Source organism: Acipenser ruthenus, chromosome 40 (genome assembly GCF_902713425.1).
Source record: "Acipenser ruthenus chromosome 40, fAciRut3.2 maternal haplotype, whole genome shotgun sequence".
NCBI lineage: Eukaryota > Metazoa > Chordata > Actinopteri > Acipenseriformes > Acipenseridae > Acipenser > Acipenser ruthenus.
Genome location: NC_081228.1, coordinates 6,584,507 through 6,605,575, shown reverse-complemented (window position 1 = coordinate 6,605,575; position 21,069 = coordinate 6,584,507). Strand labels below are relative to the sequence as shown.

General features: G+C 46.6%; 1 protein-coding gene across 6 annotated transcripts in view; it reads left to right on the top strand.

The window, feature by feature from the left end:
• Positions 1 to 1,326: 1,326 nt before the first annotated feature.
• The window catches only part of LOC117966657 (amyloid beta precursor like protein 2-like), a 45,817-nt gene continuing 26,074 nt past the window's right edge, over positions 1,327 to 21,069 (top strand). For all 6 annotated transcript variants that reach the window (XM_059010396.1, XM_059010395.1, XM_059010394.1 and 3 more), the window contains exon 1: positions 1,327 to 1,629. In XM_059010396.1, the coding sequence (XP_058866379.1) occupies positions 1,558 to 1,629 (72 nt within the window). In that variant the 5' untranslated portion in view covers positions 1,327 to 1,557. The remainder of the gene's footprint in view (positions 1,630 to 21,069) is intronic.

Below are 21,069 nucleotides of genomic sequence, written 5' to 3'. Positions count from 1 at the left end.
CTGCTTAGGTATTTAAAGGACCCGCATGACCAGTTCTGAAGAGGAAAGACCAGAGATGGCCATGGCTGAGATTTCCCCTCGCTCACCCACCTGCCCCTTAATTAAAACAAAGCTTCTAGAAGCTTCTAGGGTAATTAGTATATCCCAGTCTATCCAGTTGTTATACACTGTGTTGCAGTGTGGGTGATGAGCACAGACTAGAGTGGTCAGTCTAGTGGCACTCTGAGGTCTGTCTGTCTGGCAGGGTGTGCTACCCAATGTGTGCTGAAAAGCAACGCCCGTTTCAAACTCCTGCTTGAAAGGAAATCCTGGTCTGCTTGGAGGACCATGGCTGAAGACGCCAATGGACAAGTTCACAAGATGCTAACACGGCTTTGAAATGCATCTCTTTCAACCTTTTGTTGTGATGGATTTAAAAAAAAAAAACCTGCTAGCTTTGATATGGGCCAAGAGTTTGTCTACCTGCTCACCGCAGTGAGACCGCTGGAGTGAATTTGACAAAAAAAGCGTGTACGGCTCCCTCCAGCTAAACTGGCCCAATCTCTCTAATGCGGTACTGTCACTGCAGAGATCAAACGAAACGCCAAAATTCTGGCAGGTGGTCAAAATCTGAGTGGCGTTGAGTTTGGAAAATGCGTTATCTTCTTGAAATGAAGGTGATGCGACCACTCCCGGGAATCTCTTCCACATGCAAGGCAGCGCGTAGGAGTTTGTTATTTTTTTAAACGGCGTATACAGTGTGAAAGCGGAGTAACTTTGTTTTCCTCATTGAACGGTGCCCCCGGTTTTATGTAGTCTTTTTGTTTCGGTTTTATTTACTTTTTAACCTTGTACAAAGCACAATTATCTTGGTGTTTTTAAATGTATTTTAAATGAAACGTAAAATGGATGAAAAAAGAATGGGTGTATTGTTAGATGTCAAATCTCAATAAAAGAGCATTTTTTTCCTCATCCACAAAAGCAAAACTTCTGCTACAAAAGATTGTTCCTAGAAATCTTTGGTCACGAGAAATTTCTTGAAATTATAAATTTCCACTGGGGTATGTAAACTTTTGACTGCACTGTGTTCTGCAGCGTGCCACCAGAAGAATGGGCGCGGCTCTCCGGCCACGGACACCAGGGGGCGTGCCCTGGGGGGGTTCTGGAACGACAGGGTGTGGCTTTCCTTATCTGTTCAAAGCGCTCTTTAAAAAGGGGCGTGGCTTAGAACCAGCCAGTGCGAGTTTCAACAGGAGTGGGCGTGTCCAACAGGAGAGCGTTCCATACAAGGAGCTTTTTCTCATGTGACACGATTTCCGGGGAGGTAAGAGATGCCCGCGGTGCTTATAGCGGTCCAGTTGTGATCGAGCCTCAGAGAGCGAAGCTGATCAAGCTGTGAAGTGTAGAATTGTTGGGGTTGTGCTAGCGTAGCGTGCTGTTGGTACCATTAATATTTCAGACGATTGCAACCCTGTAACAGCGGTAGGTACAGGTGTTTTCAGCGGGGAGAATCTAGTCTAGGGGGCTGTTATAGACCCGAAAGTTAATCTAGTGAATTGCCTGGTGAAGAGGCGAAACATGGGGAGCATACCGGCGCTGTCGGTTCTAATCTTGGGCATCGTAGCCCCAGCTCTGGCCGGATACATTGAGGTAAGCAGCAAAAGATACTTTAGATTTTTTTTTTAAGAATTGCCGTTGTGATTTATTTATTGATTTATTTAAATTTGCATTGTAAAATGCGTTTTATTACATTGTCCTAATCTGCGGCGACAGTGTATTTTTATATATTAAGTTGCTCGATGTCATTATTTTTGTATTCTGTACAGTAATGTAATAACTGTTTGTTTCTTTGCAATTGAAAATACTGCAAAGTAGGACGCGCGCACATATCAATAATGAAATGCATCACGATGTTCTCTGATTTCAGAAACGCGCCCCCTTATTCCAGAGGTGGCCAGTATTATATTTTACTAACTAACGTTTCTTTTTAAGACTCGCATTTAAATCTACGCCTGCTGCGCTATGCGGCGTTTTGTATAGAGCCGACCCACCTTATCCTTTTAGTGAAAACATAAATACAATTCCTCGTGTTAATAATAATATTATTATTAATAATGCATATTCGATCAAAGCCGCCCTCGGATTTGCTATTTGTTGCTAACCGTATATAGATCGCGCTGCGACATTTAGTAACTTGTGTACACATTCATAAGATTTGATGTTGTGGTGTGTGTGTTGTTTATGCTGCTGGGCTACGGCGTGCACGGCTCCCTCCAGAGCTAAACTGGCACAATCTCTCTAATGCGGTACTGTCGCTGCAGAGATCAAACGAAACGACAAAATTCTGGCAGTTAGTCAAAATCTGAGTGGCGTTGTTTGGAAAAATGCGTTATCTTCTTGAAATGAAGGTGATGCGACCACTCCCGGGAATCTCTTCCACATGCAAGGCAGCGCGTAGGAGTTTATTTTTTTAAACGGCGTATGCAGTATAACTCTTGTTTGCATATGCAGTGTCAGATGCGGTTATTTATGAATACAGGTGAAGTTATTAACAAACAAGCCTACCTCCCTAAAGGAATACTGTACATTAAATAAAGCTCTTTCACACGTTTATTTGCAGGTAATGGGGCTTTTTACAGTGATGTGGTGGAAAAGTGAATACCTTTGTCTGTTTTTTTTTAATTCCCCTCCTCAGTTAATATGTAACCCATAGCGCCTCTTACAAATAAAACGACCCTTTCAAATGGAATGCTGGCAAAGTCTTTGCTTCCATATTAAGAGGAAAGGAACTCGGCGTGTCATGTGACTTCTACAGTAGCCCCTCCCTCCTCCTGATCGCTTCTAAAAACAAACATGGCTTTTACCCGATTTCAACTTGCTCAGCACTGATACATTGGTTAACGTGTAACCCGGACTGCCACTGTGACCCTCTGCTATTGTTTCCCCCTTGTTTAGCTATAGAGACAGATGTCGGTCCTGCCAGGTAAAGAGAAGCGCTTCTATAGTCAACAAAGTCTTTTCCTCATTTTAGGAATTTAAATGAAATCTGTCAAAACTGACACCGTTGCGTTTAGACTCGCAGTACACGTGCTCAGCAAACCGCTGGCAGTCCGGTGCGTGTCTGTAAAGCGACGTGCAGACTGGTTCTTGTGATGGGAGCGGCGCGCTGCATAGCGTCTGATATTAAGATTTGATCTGCATTCTCCGTCATGGCCTCTGACGAGAATTTGAGCTGCATGTGCTTCTGACTGATCTGCTAACTGAAAGCGGTCCTGTGATTTCTTAATTCCAAGACAGCGTACGACTTTGTGCCATTTCTTAAGTGTCGGGTCCGCGCTGCTGGCGACTGCGGGATGTTATTTGTTGAACCAAGAGAATCTTAATCTACAGCGCTGTACAGGCTCTCAGGATGCATTCCTCAGGAACGTGATTGTGAGAGAGCAGCCGTGCCGCTGTAATATCTAGCATTGTAATCCTGCACAACATCCTTGTAGTCGACCGCACTGCAGCGTACTGTATCTCCTGTAATGGCTGGTTTCACACGCCCCGATAAGCACGTATCTTACACTGTCTGAGGCTGGGCAAGGCAGTCTGGCAAAGCAGCTGGAAAGGTTTTAGAGGGAGATAATTATGCAATTAATGACTTGCCTAAAAATGATTTCAGAGGAACGAGGTGAAGTGAATTCCATGTCGAGAGTCTGGCAGATTTAGCATTCTGAAAGCTTTACCCTGTATAAACTGCCTTTGAAGAAAAACACCAGTGAGTGTGACTTTCTCCTTGGAACATATCGATTTTATATGCCTCCTCCCTCCCAGTCCCTCAGCTCTAACCACTAGCCCACACTGCCTCCCTCCCTCCCAGTCCCTCAGCTCTAACCACTAGCCCACACTGTCACACTGTCTCCCTCCCTCCCAGTCCCTCAGCTCTAACCACTAGCCCACACTGCCTCCCTCTCTCCCAGTCTCTCAGCTCTAACCACTAGGCCACACTGCCTCCCTCCCTCCCAGTCCTCTGCTCTCACCACTAGGCCACACTGCCTCCCTCCCTCCCAGTCCTCTGCTCTCACCACTAGGCCACACTGCCTCCCTCCCTCCCTCCCAGTCCCTCAGCTCTCACCACTAGCCCACACTGTCTCCCTCCCTCCCAGTCCTCTGCTCTCACCACTAGGCCACACTGCCTCCCTCCCTCCCTCCCAGTCCCTCAGCTCTCACCACTAGCCCACACTGTCACCCTCCCTCCCAGTCCTCAGCTCTAACCACTAGCCCACACTGCCTCCCTCCCTCCCAGTCCCGCTGCTCTCACCACTAGCCCACACTGCCTCCCTCCCTCCCAGTCCCTCAGCTCTAACCACTAGACCACACAGCCTCCCTCCCTCCCAGTCCTCTTCTCTCACCACTAGGCCACACTGCCAGTATGTCTCTGTTATTAAATCGTTTTGTTTAACTGAAGAAGCAGGTTCTTTTTCCTGGAGTGTGTTCTGTGTCCTGGGAGTGTAATGAAGGAGTGAGATAATGTGCTGCTGCCTGCACGCTGCCCTTGGGGTGTTTCTCTGTGTACTCTGTGAATCACTGGCCGCTGTACTCCTTCTCTCTAGGGCAGTGATTCCCAACCTGAGGTCTGTGAGTAAACTCCAGGTGGTCCACAAACAACTCCCAACATTCATTTAAACCTGTTTCTACACGATCACAGGTTGTGCTGCTGCAGTATGTATTACTAAGCAACACAAACAGCTTTAACCATGTGATATATAAGATATGTGTGGAGTCTGCATTCCCCCCCTTGTCTGTTTTCTTTGAAAACGTGTGTTTATAACTGAAACCGCTATCTGTGTGAAAAAATACTAAGTAAATGACTTGCACGTTTGTCTTGTCAAAACGAGACTTTTTATTTTAGCCAGTAACAGTGTTCATGTAAATGCACGTCTCTTTGGTATGATGAAACTGGTAGAATTAAGACTTGAACCCAAGTCTGTGCTGCCGTGTGCTTAACCTGTTGAGCTATGCAGCCCGCTGCCTTGTTGCTGAGCTCCAGATTCCTCTCTTCACCTCTGCAGCTGCCCTTCATGGGTCGGTGGGTGCTCCTTGGCCGTGATTCTCATTGGAAGCACGTCACGCAGACTCTCTCCCATCTGTTCTCATTAAATCTACATGTAAATCTCAGTCCTCTGTGTGTGCAATGATATGTCAAAGAACATATTACAAATCAAAGAAACTGGGCAAACAGAGCTTTAGCTGAAGGACTCTGTCTCTCTCTCTCTCTCTCTCTCTCTCTCTCTCTCTCTCTCTCTCTCTCTCTCTCTCTGTCTGTGTCTCTCTCCTCTCTCTCTAGTTATTCAGAGCTGGCACTAGATGAGATGGAATTTGGTGGGAATGAGTTTAAAATAGACACTCCACATATTGGGTGATTTGAATTGGTTTTGTTCTTGTCTCCTGTGCTACAGTGTGTCTGCGTGCGTGTCCTCTCTCCCTCTTCCTCTCTGGCACAGCTGCTATTGTTGATGCGAGGCGCTGGTGGAAAGCTGTAGCTGGCCTGGTTTGGAGAGAGGGAGGGAGGAGGGAGAGAGAGCGCTGTGTACACAGGTACAGGCAAGCCACTCTTGTTTGTTCAGGCACACACCACCTACAATCCAATTAGTTCCAATCTCTCTAAAAATTGCAGACAGTTGCACTGGAGGCAAAGCTGTTAAAATCAGTGTTTTCTTTTTAGTTTTTATTTGTGCTACCCAGCTGGGAAATCATTTCGAAGACGTGTGATTGAGAGGGAGAGCGGTTGTCTCGGGTGCGCTGTGCAGCTAGAGCTGTATGTTTCAAAGGTTTTGACACCAAAGCAGTGGGATGGGATTAAAAGGAGGGCGGTACAGAGTAGCTCGTTCTAATACTGGAGATAAAGAATTTCCTTTTGTTGGGTACAGTGCGTTGTGCTGCCGACTCTCTTTGCAGATTGTTTTAGCAGCCAGGCAAGTGCTGTTAGACATGGGGCTCCTCTTCGCTTGAGATTCCTCTGCAGTGTTTTTATATAAATGTCATTGGTTTTGAACACAGTGGAAGTTTCCAGAAGGACTTCAGACCCTCCCCCCCCCCCCCCCCTCTCACCACCTCCTTCTTACAGTTCCAGGGATGTGTTTCAACTGAGCCTTTGGAAAGCATGGCCGGCTTGTGATTGGTTCCTGTAACAGGACTTCGAAAGGACCGATTGGAAGAGAATTGAAAGAGCAGGACAATGGCACTGAATGGGTTCAGAACCACAGTTTGAATGAAATGAATTGATGGCGACGCAGTAGCTTCAGTTAACATGGAGGCTCCTTGGTTCTGATGCAGTCCAGGGCCCATGTTCCCTATATTCCAGTGCTCCAGTGGACAGTCATTTATTTCCATCTGTTCTGTCAGGAAACCGGATGAGCTCATCATCACCTTCCTAACGAGGGCCCTGGTTTTGTTATTCCACAGGTTTATGAATCCCTTCCCTCTGTAGTGGCCCTGTAGTCTAGTCTCTGCTTGGTGACTGATCGCTCACAGCTTCTGTTTTGTAAACCATCGCACAGTAAGACTACACTAATTGGCACCCAGGGGAGCGTTCGGATAATTTCGCTGCAACTGGCATTGTTTGACTTTCCCAGTCAGGAAAATGTACAATTCAACCCCTTTCTACCTGTACACCTAAAACCTGCAGCCCTGCACTGTACTGTAAACACCAGAGGTCAAGGGCTGGTTGCTGCATGTTCTGTAACAGCAGAGCACAGCACACAGTGAGGCAGGTTAACAAGGGTCAGTCTGGCGAGCGCTGTGTTCTGTATGCTGTATCTTTCTGCTTGTGATGCACGCTGGAAAGGGAAGCCATTAATCTGGGTCTTGTGGTTCCTTCCTAAGCCTTCCCTCTTCCTCTAAAATACAGCAGATTTAGAGAAACAGCCTAGCTTTCTGTTAAAGGACATTTTAACATATGTTCCTGTTAATGCTTGTCTTTGTCACTGAGTTTATTTTGACTTCAGCTCTATTAGGTGTGTTAATAGTTAAGGAAATGTATGGAAAGAGTCTGAATTTGTTTAAGCAAATACTGCAGGTGGCTTGCAGCTGCAGGCTCTCTTTTACAATGCGTTTCTAAAACTGGTGGCTCATGTGCTCGCCCTGGGGTTATGTGTTGAGTTCTCTAACAGGGGAAGCTGCTAGGTCATGCGTTTGTGTTTAATACACTCCGTTGGTGTGCTAGCGGTTGTGGATCTGAGGCACGTTTTTAGAGTGCTCCCTATGCTTTGGCAGCCCACTTGTGTGAGGAGAAAGAGGTGGGGTCTGAGGGGGCACAGCCTCCTGTAGTGTCAAAACACCCGCGTCCCCTTCCCAGCTGCAGCCACCGCGCTTCAGAATGTGTTGCCAGCGAAGCGCGTGGGTGAATGGAACTGCAGAGCAAGCAGAACGAAAACCGAAATCTCTCAGGCACGCAGCTTTGCAGTCTGCTCAGATGTTGAGTGCAAAACTGCTTTCCCATACCCAACAGGATATTGGAGCGATCATTGCCTTGAGTGTCTCTTTTAAAAGTGTTCTGTGTGATGTGCATTTGATCTTTTTGAAGTGCTTCTCTAAGGGGTTGAAACCCACAGTAGCTGCGGTCTGGGTGTCAGCCTGGCACTGGGTTGCATCCCTGCTGGACGGTGCCCTGCTCCTCCTCATCTCCGCTCTGCAGCTGTCCCTGAGCGATGGGAAAGGACGTCGGACGTCTCCTGTCTCTCTGGGGTCAGATCACAGCCTGTTACCTGCTCCACACCCGCCCGCATCCTTTTTAATGTTCTCTGCCTTTGCATGATTAAATAACACCTGAATACCCCTTTGAACTGCTGAAAGCGTTTCTGAACTTGAAAGAAGCTGTGCTTTTTATTACAAGGAAGAAAAATCGGAATGCCAACAGTATGCAGGGTTAGAAACGAACAAAACTGTGGGTTTGTGCATCTGCCTTTCCCACATTCTGAACCCCAGTAAAGTCTGTCTGGGCCTCAGTAACGGAACTAGCTGTAGAACCGACCCAGGTAACAGACACATATTCAGCAGTTGCCATTCTGGTTAACTGGGCTGGACGCAGGGTCCTCTCAATTGCGTGTATACACTCGTGTGCCTGGTTAGAATCTCTGTAGGTTTTCCTCACATTTTGAATCCTGTTGCCTCATCCAGGTCTCATCCATTCAAAATCAGAATACGGTCCTGCAAGGGCGTGAGCTGTTCTGAGAAGCACTTCTTAGCTTTAAAGTCACAGAGGTGTTTATGGGGTGTAGTGATTGCTACTCTTTTGATGCGTCTTGCTTGACAGCCTTTGCCTTGATCAGTTTCACACAGTTATAATGATGATTCTTCATGCGCTTTTAAAATCAACTCCCTCTTAAAGGTAGACGGTCCCGTCACAAACGTGCCGCTCCTGGCTGTCGTCATACAGGACACAAGCCTTGCAGCACGTCTTATCTTCTGAAGGATAGACGTACTGCAGCCAGTCACAGTGGGAAAGCCAGGTTACTGGAAAAGCACGCTGCCTCTTAATTCCTTGTGTTTGTGAATCATCGGCTCTTTTTTTTTTCTTTTGTGGTGGGGGGTCGCAACCTGGTATAAAAGCACATTTTTGTAAAATGACTTTACACTTCAGATATGCAATAGCTATTCATTTTATTCATCGCCAGGGTTTTAAATGTAGACTTTCGGTATTATAAATTATCTACTTTTTTTAGAAATCGAAACAGTATACAATGTCAAAGCACAAGCTAGCTCGAGTGACTAGCCGTTTCCTCACATTGTGTTTCTTTGAAGCGGACCGTGTGAATTATCGTTCTAGTATTTTACACTAAATCTTGCAATACGAATACGTTGGTAATAAGACACAGTTAAGCAATCGTCCCTTTAATCTAGATTGTTTTAAATACTTTTATATTTTACATTGATTTAAAGATCACCCTACCAAACACGTGTGTGTTCAAGCAATTGGGTTTAAAAAAAAAAAAAGAAATGCATAATTGAAAAAGGAAACGTAATGTGAGGAAATGGCTGTTTTTATACTGTTTTCATGTCATGTCTAAATTACATTTTGTTTATACTATGTGTGTCAGTCATCATGGTAGGTAGGTGTGTGTGTCAGTCTTCGTGGTAGGTGTGTGTGTGTCAGTCCTCGTGGTATGTAGGTGTGTGTGTGTGTGTGTGTGTGTGTGTGTGTGTCAGTCCTCGTAGGTAGGTAGGTGTGTGTGTGTGTGTGTCAGTCCTCGTGGGTAGGTAGGTAGGTGTGTGTGTATGTGTCAGTCCTCCATGGTAGGTAGGTAGGTAGGTAGGTGTGTGTGTCGGTCCTCGTGGTAGGTAGGTAGGTGTGTGTGTGTGTGTGTGTGTGTGTGTGTCAGTCCTCGTGGTAGGTCTGTGGGTAGGTGTGTGTGTCAGTCCTCGTGGTAGGTCTGTGGGTAGGTGTGTGTGTGTCAGTCCTCGTGGTAGGTAGGTAGGTGTGTGTGTGTGTGTGTGTCAGTCCTCGTGGTAGGTAGGTGTGTGTGTGTCAGTCCTCGTGGTAGGTAGGTAGGTAGGTGTGTGTGTGTGTGTGTGTGTGTGTGTGTCAGTCCTCGTGGTAGGTAGGTAGGTAGGTGTGTGTGTGTGTGTGTGTGTGTGTGTGTGTGTCAGTCCCCGTGGTAGGTCTGTGGGTAGGTGTGTGTGTCAGTCCTCGTGGTAGGTCTGTGGATAGGTGTGTGTGTGTGTCAGTCCTCGTGGTAGGTCTGTATGCAGTGCTGGTAATCTGAGCAGCAATGGGAAGCCCATTGAAAGAAGTCCCTGCTGTCCGAAGCAATTAGTGTGTGTCGCCCTCAGCAGCAGGACGTGCTTTTAATGTGTCAGTAATCGCCAGGCTGCTGGAACGAACGCCATCTTGTGCACAGCGAGAGCAGAGAGAGAGGGAAAAGGGTTTCTGGGCAAGCGCTGGTCTGTTTAACTCCTAAAGGGATATCATGAATTGGGCTGCAGAGTTCTACTCCTAACTTTTGTGGAAGGTGTTGAGGAACGGGCTTGTACTGACAGTGTTATGGCAGAGATTTCACATTTTGTTTAGTCTGTCCACCCACTGAAATATATTGCAAGAGCTGCAAACTGTAACCCGCCCACGATATGAACCTGCACAAACGTAACCTTCAAACTGCGCTGCCTTGCAAGAGAGCAGTAGCTGTAACTGGAGACTCAAATACCCAAGAATGGGCTTTTACCCAAGATCACTAACTGTTCTAACATTGCTTGTACTCGGTATTCAAAGTGCAAGGTACAAAGTTTCACGCAGTTGTGTGGATTAGTGTTTCGCTCGAAGGATCTGGCGGCTGTGTAGTGTTGCTTTGTGAATCCGTGCAGAACACAGTCATGCATTATGAGATGCAGGTTATTTGCTGATGGACTGGAAGGGAGGGAGGGAGTGTGGTTCAGTGGTAGGTACTACTGGGAGGGATGCAGTGTAACCTGGAGAGAGAGCAAATGGGCTTTTGCTTTCTGAATGAAAGTGAATTGAAGTGCCGTTGTCTTTCTGAAGCAGTGGTTCCATGCTGTGCGGTTTCGATGTGAGAGGACGAGGGAGTAGCTGCAGAAGGAATTGAAACCGCTGTGTGTGAACAGATTCGGAGAACAGATCACTAGCTACTTCCTGAGCTCTTCCAGTCACTCTGCGGAGAGAAAGTCCCTTGCAAATGATTCAGTTTGTGAAATTTCCAGCCACCCTTGATCCTCCCTCCCTCTCTCTCTCTCTCTCTCTCTCCCTCTCTCACGCAGTACTTTCTCGGCTTAGTGTTAATTCCAGGATATGAAAGATGGCTTTCTGGGCTCTTGAGCTTTTAAATCCTGTACGTGAAGTTCTTTAGCAGGTAGAACTTGTGAAATGCCAGTGCTGGCTGGCTTGGTACGTTTCTTTCACCATAATGAAGCATTTCTCTCAGTCCGGCTGTGATGCATCAGTATTGGTGTAGGGTCTGGAGGAATCGTGTCTGTTTCCCAGAGTCTGATTTAGTAGTAATCATAGACTGTGTCCTGTCTAAGGTAACATTAGTGTGAATCCGGTTCTGTGAAGCCAGCTATTGCTGTGCAGCAGACAATCCGAATTAAACAGCGACTCAATCAAAATCATTTTTATTGTGATCAAGCTGGCAGCAGTGTTTAAGAAGTCCAAAATAAATGAAGCAACAATGTATCTGATATACATTTGCTAGGCTGTCTGCCTTGCACTCCCATCCTCCCACTCTGTCCCAGTCCTGCAGCTCTAACGATTAGGCCACTCTTCCTTTCCAGTCCAGTGATCCCAGTCTTCCCTTTTGCTCTCAGTTTGAACTCAATAAAACCCCCTTGAGCAATCTTGAGGACTAAGTGATCTGGTGTTTGTTCTTGGATCAGAAACGGCTGTCTTGTTTTTATTGCGTTATTCGCTTCGCAATCGCTGGTACAGACTGAGGAGGAGGAGGAGGGAGGAGAGCTCAGGGGGCCGCAGTCCAGCTCATTTGTGCAAATCCCTCTTCTGTGGAGAGATTAGAGCCCCGCTCTTGAAAATAACAAACTCGCAGACTCTAATCCCTCTTTAAGAGCCTTTGCATGGGGCTGGACTGCTATTCCCCAGCCTGCAATGAAGGCAGCCTTTATACAGGAACAGTGTGTGATTCCCTCTGCAGATTGGTTGGTTGGTTGGTTGGTTGGTTGGTCAGACTTTGTTTTTAACCTGTGTTGCCACCACACTGTAGATTCACTCCCTGTGCGACGAGTATCGGACCCCACCTGAAACACCAAAGCCCTGTAGCTGTATATAGGACTGCCGGGGGGGGTCATAATACCTGCTGCACAGGAAGTTCTTCTGTGGTGTTGTGGCAGGATAAAGGACCAAGTGCCAAAGTGAAAATGCCGTTGCTGAAAATGAGAAGGGACTTGTTATGCTAATGAGGGCTAAGAAAAAAATATTTTAACGCCTTGGTTATTACTCCCTGAAGTCCGGACTTTCCCTGAGAAGTGTTGCAGCTGTTTGATTACAAGGGCTGGTCAGAGAGAAATGAATTGACATGAAGTCACGCCTGAGTCTGTAGTTTACACAGCAATAACGGAGGAACAATTAATTTAACCTCAAGCTCCTGGTCATTAAGAATAAACTAATATTCTGGCATGGACCATCTGATTTCACTTGACGTGTGTGTGTGTGTGTGTGTGTGTGTGTGTGTGTGTGTGTGTGTGTGTGTGTGTGTGAATCCACCAACTGCAAACCAATTTGCCTCTTGGTGGGATTGTCAGAAGATTAAACAGGCGTGACTCTTGGCTTCAGGGTGGCCTTTTTATGTAGGGTTTAGACACGCTGTTGGGAGGGGCAGTGTGCGATTCTGCATCTGCCCCTGCTTGGCAGTACCTGCTCAGTGTTGAACACATCATCCCACCCTCCCTGGCTCTGCGGTCCAGCTGAGAGACACCCTGCACGTCTTCATCCGCCTCTATCCTGGGGCTATTGACAGCACTGACTTCTCTGCAAAATGCAATGGGATTCCTCCCCTGTAACAAGGCGCGCGCTCTTTCTTTCTTTCTTTCTCTCTCTCTCTCTCTCTCTCTCTCTCTCTCTCTCTCTCTCTCTCTCTCATTTTTGATTTGGTTCTATTTTTTTCTCTGGATCATCTGGCCGCGGTCATGTAACCAGCCCTAATCGGCTCAGCTATCCAGGTGGCTGCTAAGCTCTAGATGCAGGGATGAGAGGGGAGAGCACAGAGAGCACAGAGCTTTGATTGGGAGTTGGTGGGGCGGTTTTAAAAACAAAAGCATGGTCCCTTTCCTAAAACGCTGTGATTTTCCAGTTCCGGGCTGTGCTGATCCCTTGAAAGTTTGTTTCATGGCTGCTCTGTTGACAGAAGTTGAATAATCTCTTTCTCTCCCTCACTCTCCTCTAAATCTAAAAATAAGGCTACTGAAGCGTACAGTACATGTTTATTTTAAACAAACAGTTGCCGTGCCTCATGACGTCTAAATATACCTTCCTGTCTTGTGTTTGATTCCCATGCTGACTGGTTGCGTTCACCTGCTCTTCAAAGGCATCCTGTGCGTTTCAGTCCATCCTGTCACTAAAGTCCGCTCCACTGAGCTGTCTAAAAGAACCATCATCTGCTCTGGAGAGATGGGGGAACTCAAGATGTTTCAATAGGGGTGAAAGACCGAGAGAGAGATACGCTGTCTCTTTTGCGACAGGTTCATGGTTAATTGTTTTCTATCATGCTACACCCAAAGTACTATACCTACCTACTGCTGTACTGCATTTAGAAACCTGAGCATGGTAACCGATATAGCCAGCTTGTTCATTATTTTATTTGTTTTTTTTAAGCTTGATCTTGGTAAACAGCCCTGGCAGTTTGGAATTTTCCATGACTGCAGGCTACAGTAACTTCCATTTTAACTTCCCTTTTTTTGTCATCTGGATGTTCTGTTTGAATCTAATAAAACATTCCATTGTTCCAAAACATACGGCACTTCCCAGATGAGTTGCGGATGAATCCTCCCTGACATCGGCTCTCGGAAGGCTGCTGTCTTTTGGTTTTTTTTTATTTGACTTCTTTCCAGGAACCAGGGAAGGCTCCACAGCATGCTGTGAGATTGATGCTATGGAATGCACTGCGCCCTGAATGGGAAGCGATTTATCTTTCCGTCTTTTGAAGATCAATAGCATGTGTCTGCAGAACACGACGTTCGAAGCGGAGTGCGCTGCCGTCCTACAGAATAACGCAAGCCCTTGTCGTTCACGCTCTCTGGAAACTGTGTCGCGCTGTTTTCATGCAGCCTCCCTGCACTCCTGCACGTCATCCTTTTATTTCATGTTACAATAGTCATCTTTCATCCCTCTGTCCTCCGAGGTCTGCAAGCTTCATCTGTGCTAGATGGTTCTCTATTCCCTGACCAGTACAACAGGCTTGGATGTAGGGATTGGAACCTACTTCAATCGAATTCTGGAGCTGTGCAATTACAGGCACATGTTTTATCTACAAGCCTGCAGAACACAGGACTGGTTTCTTGTATGGATGGAAGGATGGTCTGTGTCTGTGTGTGTCACGATGTAGATAAAGCAAAGCACTCCCCCCAAAACGCTGAAACAAAACCAGCACGAACAGATCTGTGATCACCACGTGGGTCACGCAGCCTTCCAGTGCGTTCAGTGTCGTAGCTGCTTGCACCCATAGCATTGCCGCTGCAGACATGCCTCCTGTAGCAGTGTGTGTTTGTTCCAGTAGTTTGGGATGGGCAGTGCCTTATTAATCTCACTGATTGCTGAGGGAGTAGCCAGACAGACGCTGTTTAATAGCTGCTGGGTAGTAAAATAATAGACCACTGTACTGAACCACACCTCGGCACGTTCAGCTGTGTGCAAGACCGCCTGTCCTGTTCAGACTGCTCTCCTGGCTTGAGTTTTGAATTATTAGGATTATCTGGGAGCCTCGGTAGAAATGAAGAAAGAGAAATTAAGATGTGTAATTTTATATATGAATTAAACCGTACCACAAGGGAGCTTCTGGAAGTGGAGTGGCCTGGGATGATGGATTTCTGCTGGCTGGTGAATTGCATTGCAATGCAATTGCTGCTCCATTTATCTAAAAGGGATCTTGCATGTGCATGTGTGAAGGCTTTTACTCAGTCACTCGGACGGAGCGTGCAGGGAGCTGATGTCTCTGCTCAGTACCTGCCTTCTCTGCTCTACTGAAGTGTAATTGATTCCAAAGATGTGCAAGTCTGTGTTTTAAGTATATGAATAGACCCACGTTTTGCTGTGACGACTTCTGATTTCATTACCTGTTACTTTTTACATTGGTGCATTGACTGAATATTTGACAAGAGAATATTAAATCAAGGAATTTGAATTGAATTCAAGCACACTGGAGAAGGCATTCCCAGAAAAGATTATTATTATTATTATTATTATTATTATTATTTGTTTATTTAGCAGACACCTTTATCCAAGGCGACTTACAGAGACTCGGGTGTGTGAACTATGCATCAGCTGCAGAGTCACTTACAATTACGTCTCACCCGAAAGACGGAGCACAAGGAGGTTAAGTGACTTGCTCAGGGTCACACAATGAGTCTGTGGCTGAGGTGGGATTAGAACCGGGGACCTCCAGGTTACAAGCCCCTTTCTTTAACCACTGGACCACACAGCCTCCTATGTTGTGTTGATCTAGGTTTTGAATCGTTTTCTGTGGAAGTGTTCTGAAGTTTTTGGACAAATGCCCCGTAGCCTAATTGAATGGAGGAGGGACTGGGACTTTGGAAAATGTTTTACCTGATCATGACCAGGGGTCTTGGGCACTGAGACAACCCAGTAGAGCACACCCAGTACGTCCCACATGCAGCCACGGCATTGTGCTGGGGGTGAGGTTGTTTGCCATTCAAGTCTTCAGACTGGGAGGCTGTAGAATCCCTGTTCAGCAGGAGGAATGTGTCTCGTTTGCCTCCGAGGTTTGAACTGTTGAACTCCTTCAGGCACACAGCACAGGGTTGCCATGCAAATATCTCTCTTCAGCTTTAAAGAAGCGTGGAGCAGCGTCTGTGGTGCTGCTTTCTCCTAGTCCTGCGGAAGCCGTGTGGTTTGTCCTGTGCTGCTTTAAGAGTTCTTTTAGAACAGGCAGCACCCCCTCCCTTTCCTCCTCCTCCTCCTCCTCCTCCTCCTCCTCATGGCTGAAATACTTGAGATGATTGGGATGGTGGTTTCCATGGTTACCTGGGGCTTGTTGGTTTGGGTCTTTGACAGCTTGTTCAGAAGAGTCTTGAGCCTCCTGAGATTTGAGTGTTTCACAGGCTGTGGGTTTCATATTGTTTTATTGTTGCAGATGCTTCAAGTCTCTTTTTGTCAAGCTTTTGAAGGTCAGGGCTTTGAGGTGCTGTTAAATATATAAAAAGGGAGGCAACGTTCGACCACCTTTTTGGATTTTTACTTTTCAGATCCAGTTTTTATTGGTGTGGATGTTTTTTAATAGGGAACTGCCTATTGCCTAGTTCGAGTTGTCTTGCTGACGCACAGTTCTGTGACTAATAAATAGTGACGTACAGAATTTAAAGGGAAGTTTCAAAACTGACTTCACTGGAAGTTTCAAAATATTTTTTAAATGTGACGCCTATTCCCAGAACCGGGTTGTTTTCCACTGATCAAAGTGAAGAATACAGTGGATGGATTGAGGTTACTGATGGCTAAACAAAATGGTGTTTTTTTAAATTGCCCAGCCATACTATTTGACTGTAGTGAAAAGTCTCTTGTAATTCACCCTTGACCCCTCAATCAGTAAATCAAATCTAAAATCCAGAGTCTAAATGTTTCAGCTAATGCCTGTGCTGCTCTTGCATCCTTGCTGATCGCATCTATTGTATGAAATGAAAAGTCCTTTTTTGTGCGCCTGTGCTGAATGCATCGCACTGGCCCGCCTCTTGAAGTTTTAATGCAACACAAGCATCACCTTGATCGCCTCCGCGGACGCGTGAACAGGTTGAGGTAAGATTTCCTGCTCCGTCTCCCTGGATATAAGCATTGTCAGGTGGGGTTACTCCTTTACAGAGGCTGGGTTTATCTTTCGGACTTCCTCGTGTACGCAAACCTCTCCCTGTCAAATTGAGTGAAACCCATGAAGTGACACCATAGATCACTGTCTTTGCTTGATGTTTTAACTGGCCCGGTCTGTCAATACTGTTAATCTGCCTCTCTGCGTGATCTGTTTGCTTTCCTTCCCCTGGGATACTGTAATGAATACAAGAGTTGCCAAGGGGTCAAGAACAGTGCGCGGTTTCTAGGGTAAAAGTAACTGCGTCGTGAGACACTGACTCTATTGTCTGCGGCTCTGGAAGCCTACAGCAGTGTACAGCACTAGCTGTGATTGCACTGGCTTCAGCGAGGGCCGCCCTGTTCATTAGAGTAGATTGAGCTGTGATTGCGCTGGCTTCAGCCAGGGCCGCCCTGTTCATTAGAGTAGATTGAGCTGTGATTGCGCTGGCTTCAGTGAGGGCTGCCCTGTTCATTAGAGTAGATTGAGCTGTGATTGCGCTGGCTTCAGCCAGGGCTGCCCTGTTCATTAGAGTAGATTGAGCTGTGATTGCGCTGGCTTCAGCCAGGGCTGCCCTGTTCATTAGAGTAGATTGAGCTGTGATTGCGCTGGCTTCAGCGAGGGCCGTCCTGTTCATTAGAGTAGATTGAGCTGTGATTGCGCTGGCTTCAGCGAGGGCTGCCCTGTTCATTAGAGTAGATTGAGCTGTGATTGCGCTGGCTTCAGCGAGGGCTGTCCGATTTGTGAAAATAACACATGTTTTGGCATTATTAAAAGAACCCAGACACACACACACACACACACACACACTGCTGTACAGTATATGTAATTTTCCACAATTTAATTAAGCCTCGCCTGCATTCTCTAAATTCTGATTGGAAATGAATTTGAAAGGATGCACCTAAATGAGATTACATGGGAGTTAGTGCAGTGCAGTGCAGTGCAGTGTACTGTAGTGATCTCTGGCGTTCAAGCTGGTAGTTTCATTCACTGGCAGTGCGTGGGTCTCTTCGTTTTGTTAGTTCAGTCTCTTGAAAGGGGGGTAGTAGTCAGTGCCCTGTCTCTCTCCTCTCTCCTACGCAGTCCCAGCAGGTGTGGCTCGGAGGTGATCCTCTCTTTCCATCTGCTGATCTCTGCGGGAGCCACTGCTTCCCACCTGCTGTGTCTGAGACTGACCACTTCCCTCCCCTCTGCTCTCACAGACTCGCGACACGACGATCCCCGGCACGGACAGTGTCACTCCCCAGCAAGCCACTATTCAGTCATCTCCTTGCCTGCTGTGATGGGCTGAGGCCATGGCTTTACACTTCGCAGTCTGGCTCTGAGTCTTGCCTAAGTCAAGTCCAGATCCAACAAAAAAATAAATGCATTCCCAGAGAATAGTTGCAAAGTGTGAAAGGCATAGCAGATGATTTAAAAGCCCTGGTACTCAGGGGTGTAGTGACAATGCGATGCTGTTTGAAATGGCAGCCCTGGGAAGAGTTTCCTGTAAAGTGCTTCCTGAGCTGAGATTCTAACATCCCACTGTCATCAACAACGAGGACGTGCTAATTTGGTTTGAAGTTTGTTCCCCCATAGCGAAGGGGTCTTTCGGGTGCTGCCTGTGTATCCAGCGGTGCAAGTTCATCTTTTAGTTGAAGATGTGATGAAGGCTGCAAAGTAAACGCAGGAACTGTGAAACAGAGCTACACGGAGACCACTACAGCTTTAAGGAACGTCATGTGGTAGAACGCTGAAAAGGATCCTTTTTAAAGATTTATGATGCTGTCGGAAGCTATTTCCAATCGTAAGGGCGATTTTAAAAATAAATCTATATAAATAGGGTACACAGAGCCGCGCATCAGTTTTCCAGTGAGTTGGTTTCTGATTTGCATGCAGAGTCTCTTGTGTTGCGGTGTGTGGGTGGGAGCTCTCCCGTTTTGCATCCGTTCTCCCAGCGCTGTGTTGCTGATGCCCGCTCAGCAGGTCTGATGTGACGTGCGGACTGGATGGGCTCTGAGCTAGTCTGTGGAGGCCCCAGGGCAGAGTCATGTGACGGGAGCGAGGTCCGTCTCCTCTTCATTGTGATGGGAGCTGTCACTGCAAATAGGTCATAAGAAGCAGTAGGGCTGGTTAAGACTTTGAATACACACACACACACGGTCCCTCATACTCTCGCACTTTTAGTGTTGCATATAGTCTGCTCCCAGGATCCACTGCTCTGTGTACTGCATTCTAGAATTGAGAGCTCTGTTGTGTATTCTAGAACTGAGAGCGCTCTGTTGTGTGTTCTAGAATTGAGAGAGAGCTCTGTTGTGTATTCTAGAACTGAGAGCACTCTTTTGTGTGTTCTAGAATTGAGAGAGAGCTGTCGTGTGTTCTAGAATTGAGAGAGAGCTCTGTCGTGTATTGTAGAATTGAGAGAAAGCCTTGAGCTGCCTTTTGGGGAGAGAAATAGTGAGAGAAAGGAGAGAGAGAGATGTCACATTTACCTCTTTTCCCCTTGCTTTCCTCTAACTCTTGGCAGTGTTTTCATTCAGCCAACACCTCCTCCTTTATCTTTACAGTGATGGTGCTAGCTTGCTGCCAGCACCACCAACTGACAAAATGGCTCCTCCTTGGATTCCCAGTAGGTTGTTCATTTTGTGGGGAAATTACTATTTGTTACAATTTTAAAATGCATTTTAATATGACCTATTTCTTTTTGTTTTGTAACATCGTTTAACACCCCCCTTGGATTCCAGAGCAGAGGAGGGCGATTCAGCAGAACGAGCAGCACGTGCGGTCGCTGTGTCTAATAAACAAAAACTGAAATTCAACCTTTTGAAAGCAGTCAAGCATGGTGTGCTGGGCTCTGTTCCAGCAGAAGTAGGTTATTCAATAACATCTTCAATGCAGGCAAAAGAAGTAAAGAAAAGGCTGCTTTTTTATCTGCAGGGCTTGTATAAAAGCCTTATATAATCACTGGAACGCTGCATTGCATAACGCTGTTTTATTAGGATGGATCTCGACTCTCAAGTCTGCAGTTAGTGGCCAGACTCTGTCCCTGCAGCATGCATTTGTGGGTTAGCTTGGAGATGGGCTGTGCTATGCAGCTACAGTGGCGTTCGGCTGCTTTTGATTTCTGTATGAGTTGTTTTTACATTGTGAAACTGAATTAAAGGGGGCATGAGTCAATCTTGTGGGTTGCTTGACGGAAAGTGTATGGGGATAGAGCTGTAAAGGAGTGATGCTGGAGCAGAACCGACACTGAGACCAGCACTGTTTACATCTGTACAGTGAGAAGAGGGTACACGGGCGCCCCACCTACACTGTGTGTGTGTGTGTGTGTGTGTGTGTGTGTGTGTGTGTGTGTGTGTGTGTGTGTGTGTGTGTGTGAACTCCCGAGGCAATGTGAAGAACACAGAATCTCGCCTCCGAGTATGGTTCTAACTTTGATGTTAAAAACATGGTCACAGCAGTTTCTGAATTTGGAGCCAGATAAAAATGAGGCTTTTAATATCTTTCCAAAGAGGATGTTTAAGCCCCGACAGGAGAGGGATTTACATTTTATTATTATTTTCAACACCAGCGCAGACGCACGCACACAACGCGCAGTCTGCTTCAGAATTGAATTTGAGCCCTGCGTGGTCTCACTCCTGGCAGTGCCGTCTGCTTTGCTGTCTGTGTTTCCGCGAGGTTAGGGGGTTGGATGCATTTTAAATTGGTTTGGGTGTTTTGCTGAACACAGTAAATCACAAACATGCGCTTGCAAATGATTTCTGTCCTAAATCTTTTCCGGATAGCTGTGTGTTACAATCGGCCATTCAAGAGAATGTATACGCACTTGCACAGGCCTGTGCGTGGGATAAATGCAAGAATATGTTGTTGCAGGAGTAGTTTGGCTCTCCTTTTATTTTTATTGTTTGCACCACTCCTGTGATCCTCAGCACAGTCTTCTGTTCTCTGACAGATGATCAGCTCCTCTGTTGGGCAGTTGTTCTGTAGCGTGTGCTTGCTCTACAGAAGCTCCCCTGTGCCCAGCGATTGTTGAAGCCACCTCCCTTTTTAATCAAGCTGCGGCTGGTAGACTGAAAGCAGGGTTGGCTCTCTCTCCCTTTGCCCCGAGGACTGGAACATTGGAAAGTGCTGGAGCTGTTGGCAGCCTCCCAGCCAGGCTTCAGTACCCAGCTCTCCTGAAACCACATGCGCTGTGGTTGTGCGGAGAGATTTAATGTGTTTCACCCAGTGATCAGCTCAAGGCTGTGTGCTGATTTCTTTTAACCGATGGCACACTCTTGTTTTTTTTAATAGAGAAAACCAGGCACCGTGTTTACTGAACACCAATGTCTTAAATTATACAAAAGTTTTCGTTGACTTTGATCGTGTAGATTTTGATGCCTCTGCTAGGATCGTGGGTGCTGTGAAAGCCTGTCCTGTTCTGATCCTATAGGATCGTGGGTGCTGTGAAAGCCTGTCCTGTTCTGATCCATTAGGATCGTGGGTGCTGTGAAAGCCTGTCCTGTTCTGATCCATTAGGATCGTGGGTGCTGTGAAAGCCTGTCCTGTTCTGATCCATTAGGATCGTGGGTGCTGTGAAAGCCTGTCCTGTTCTGATCCA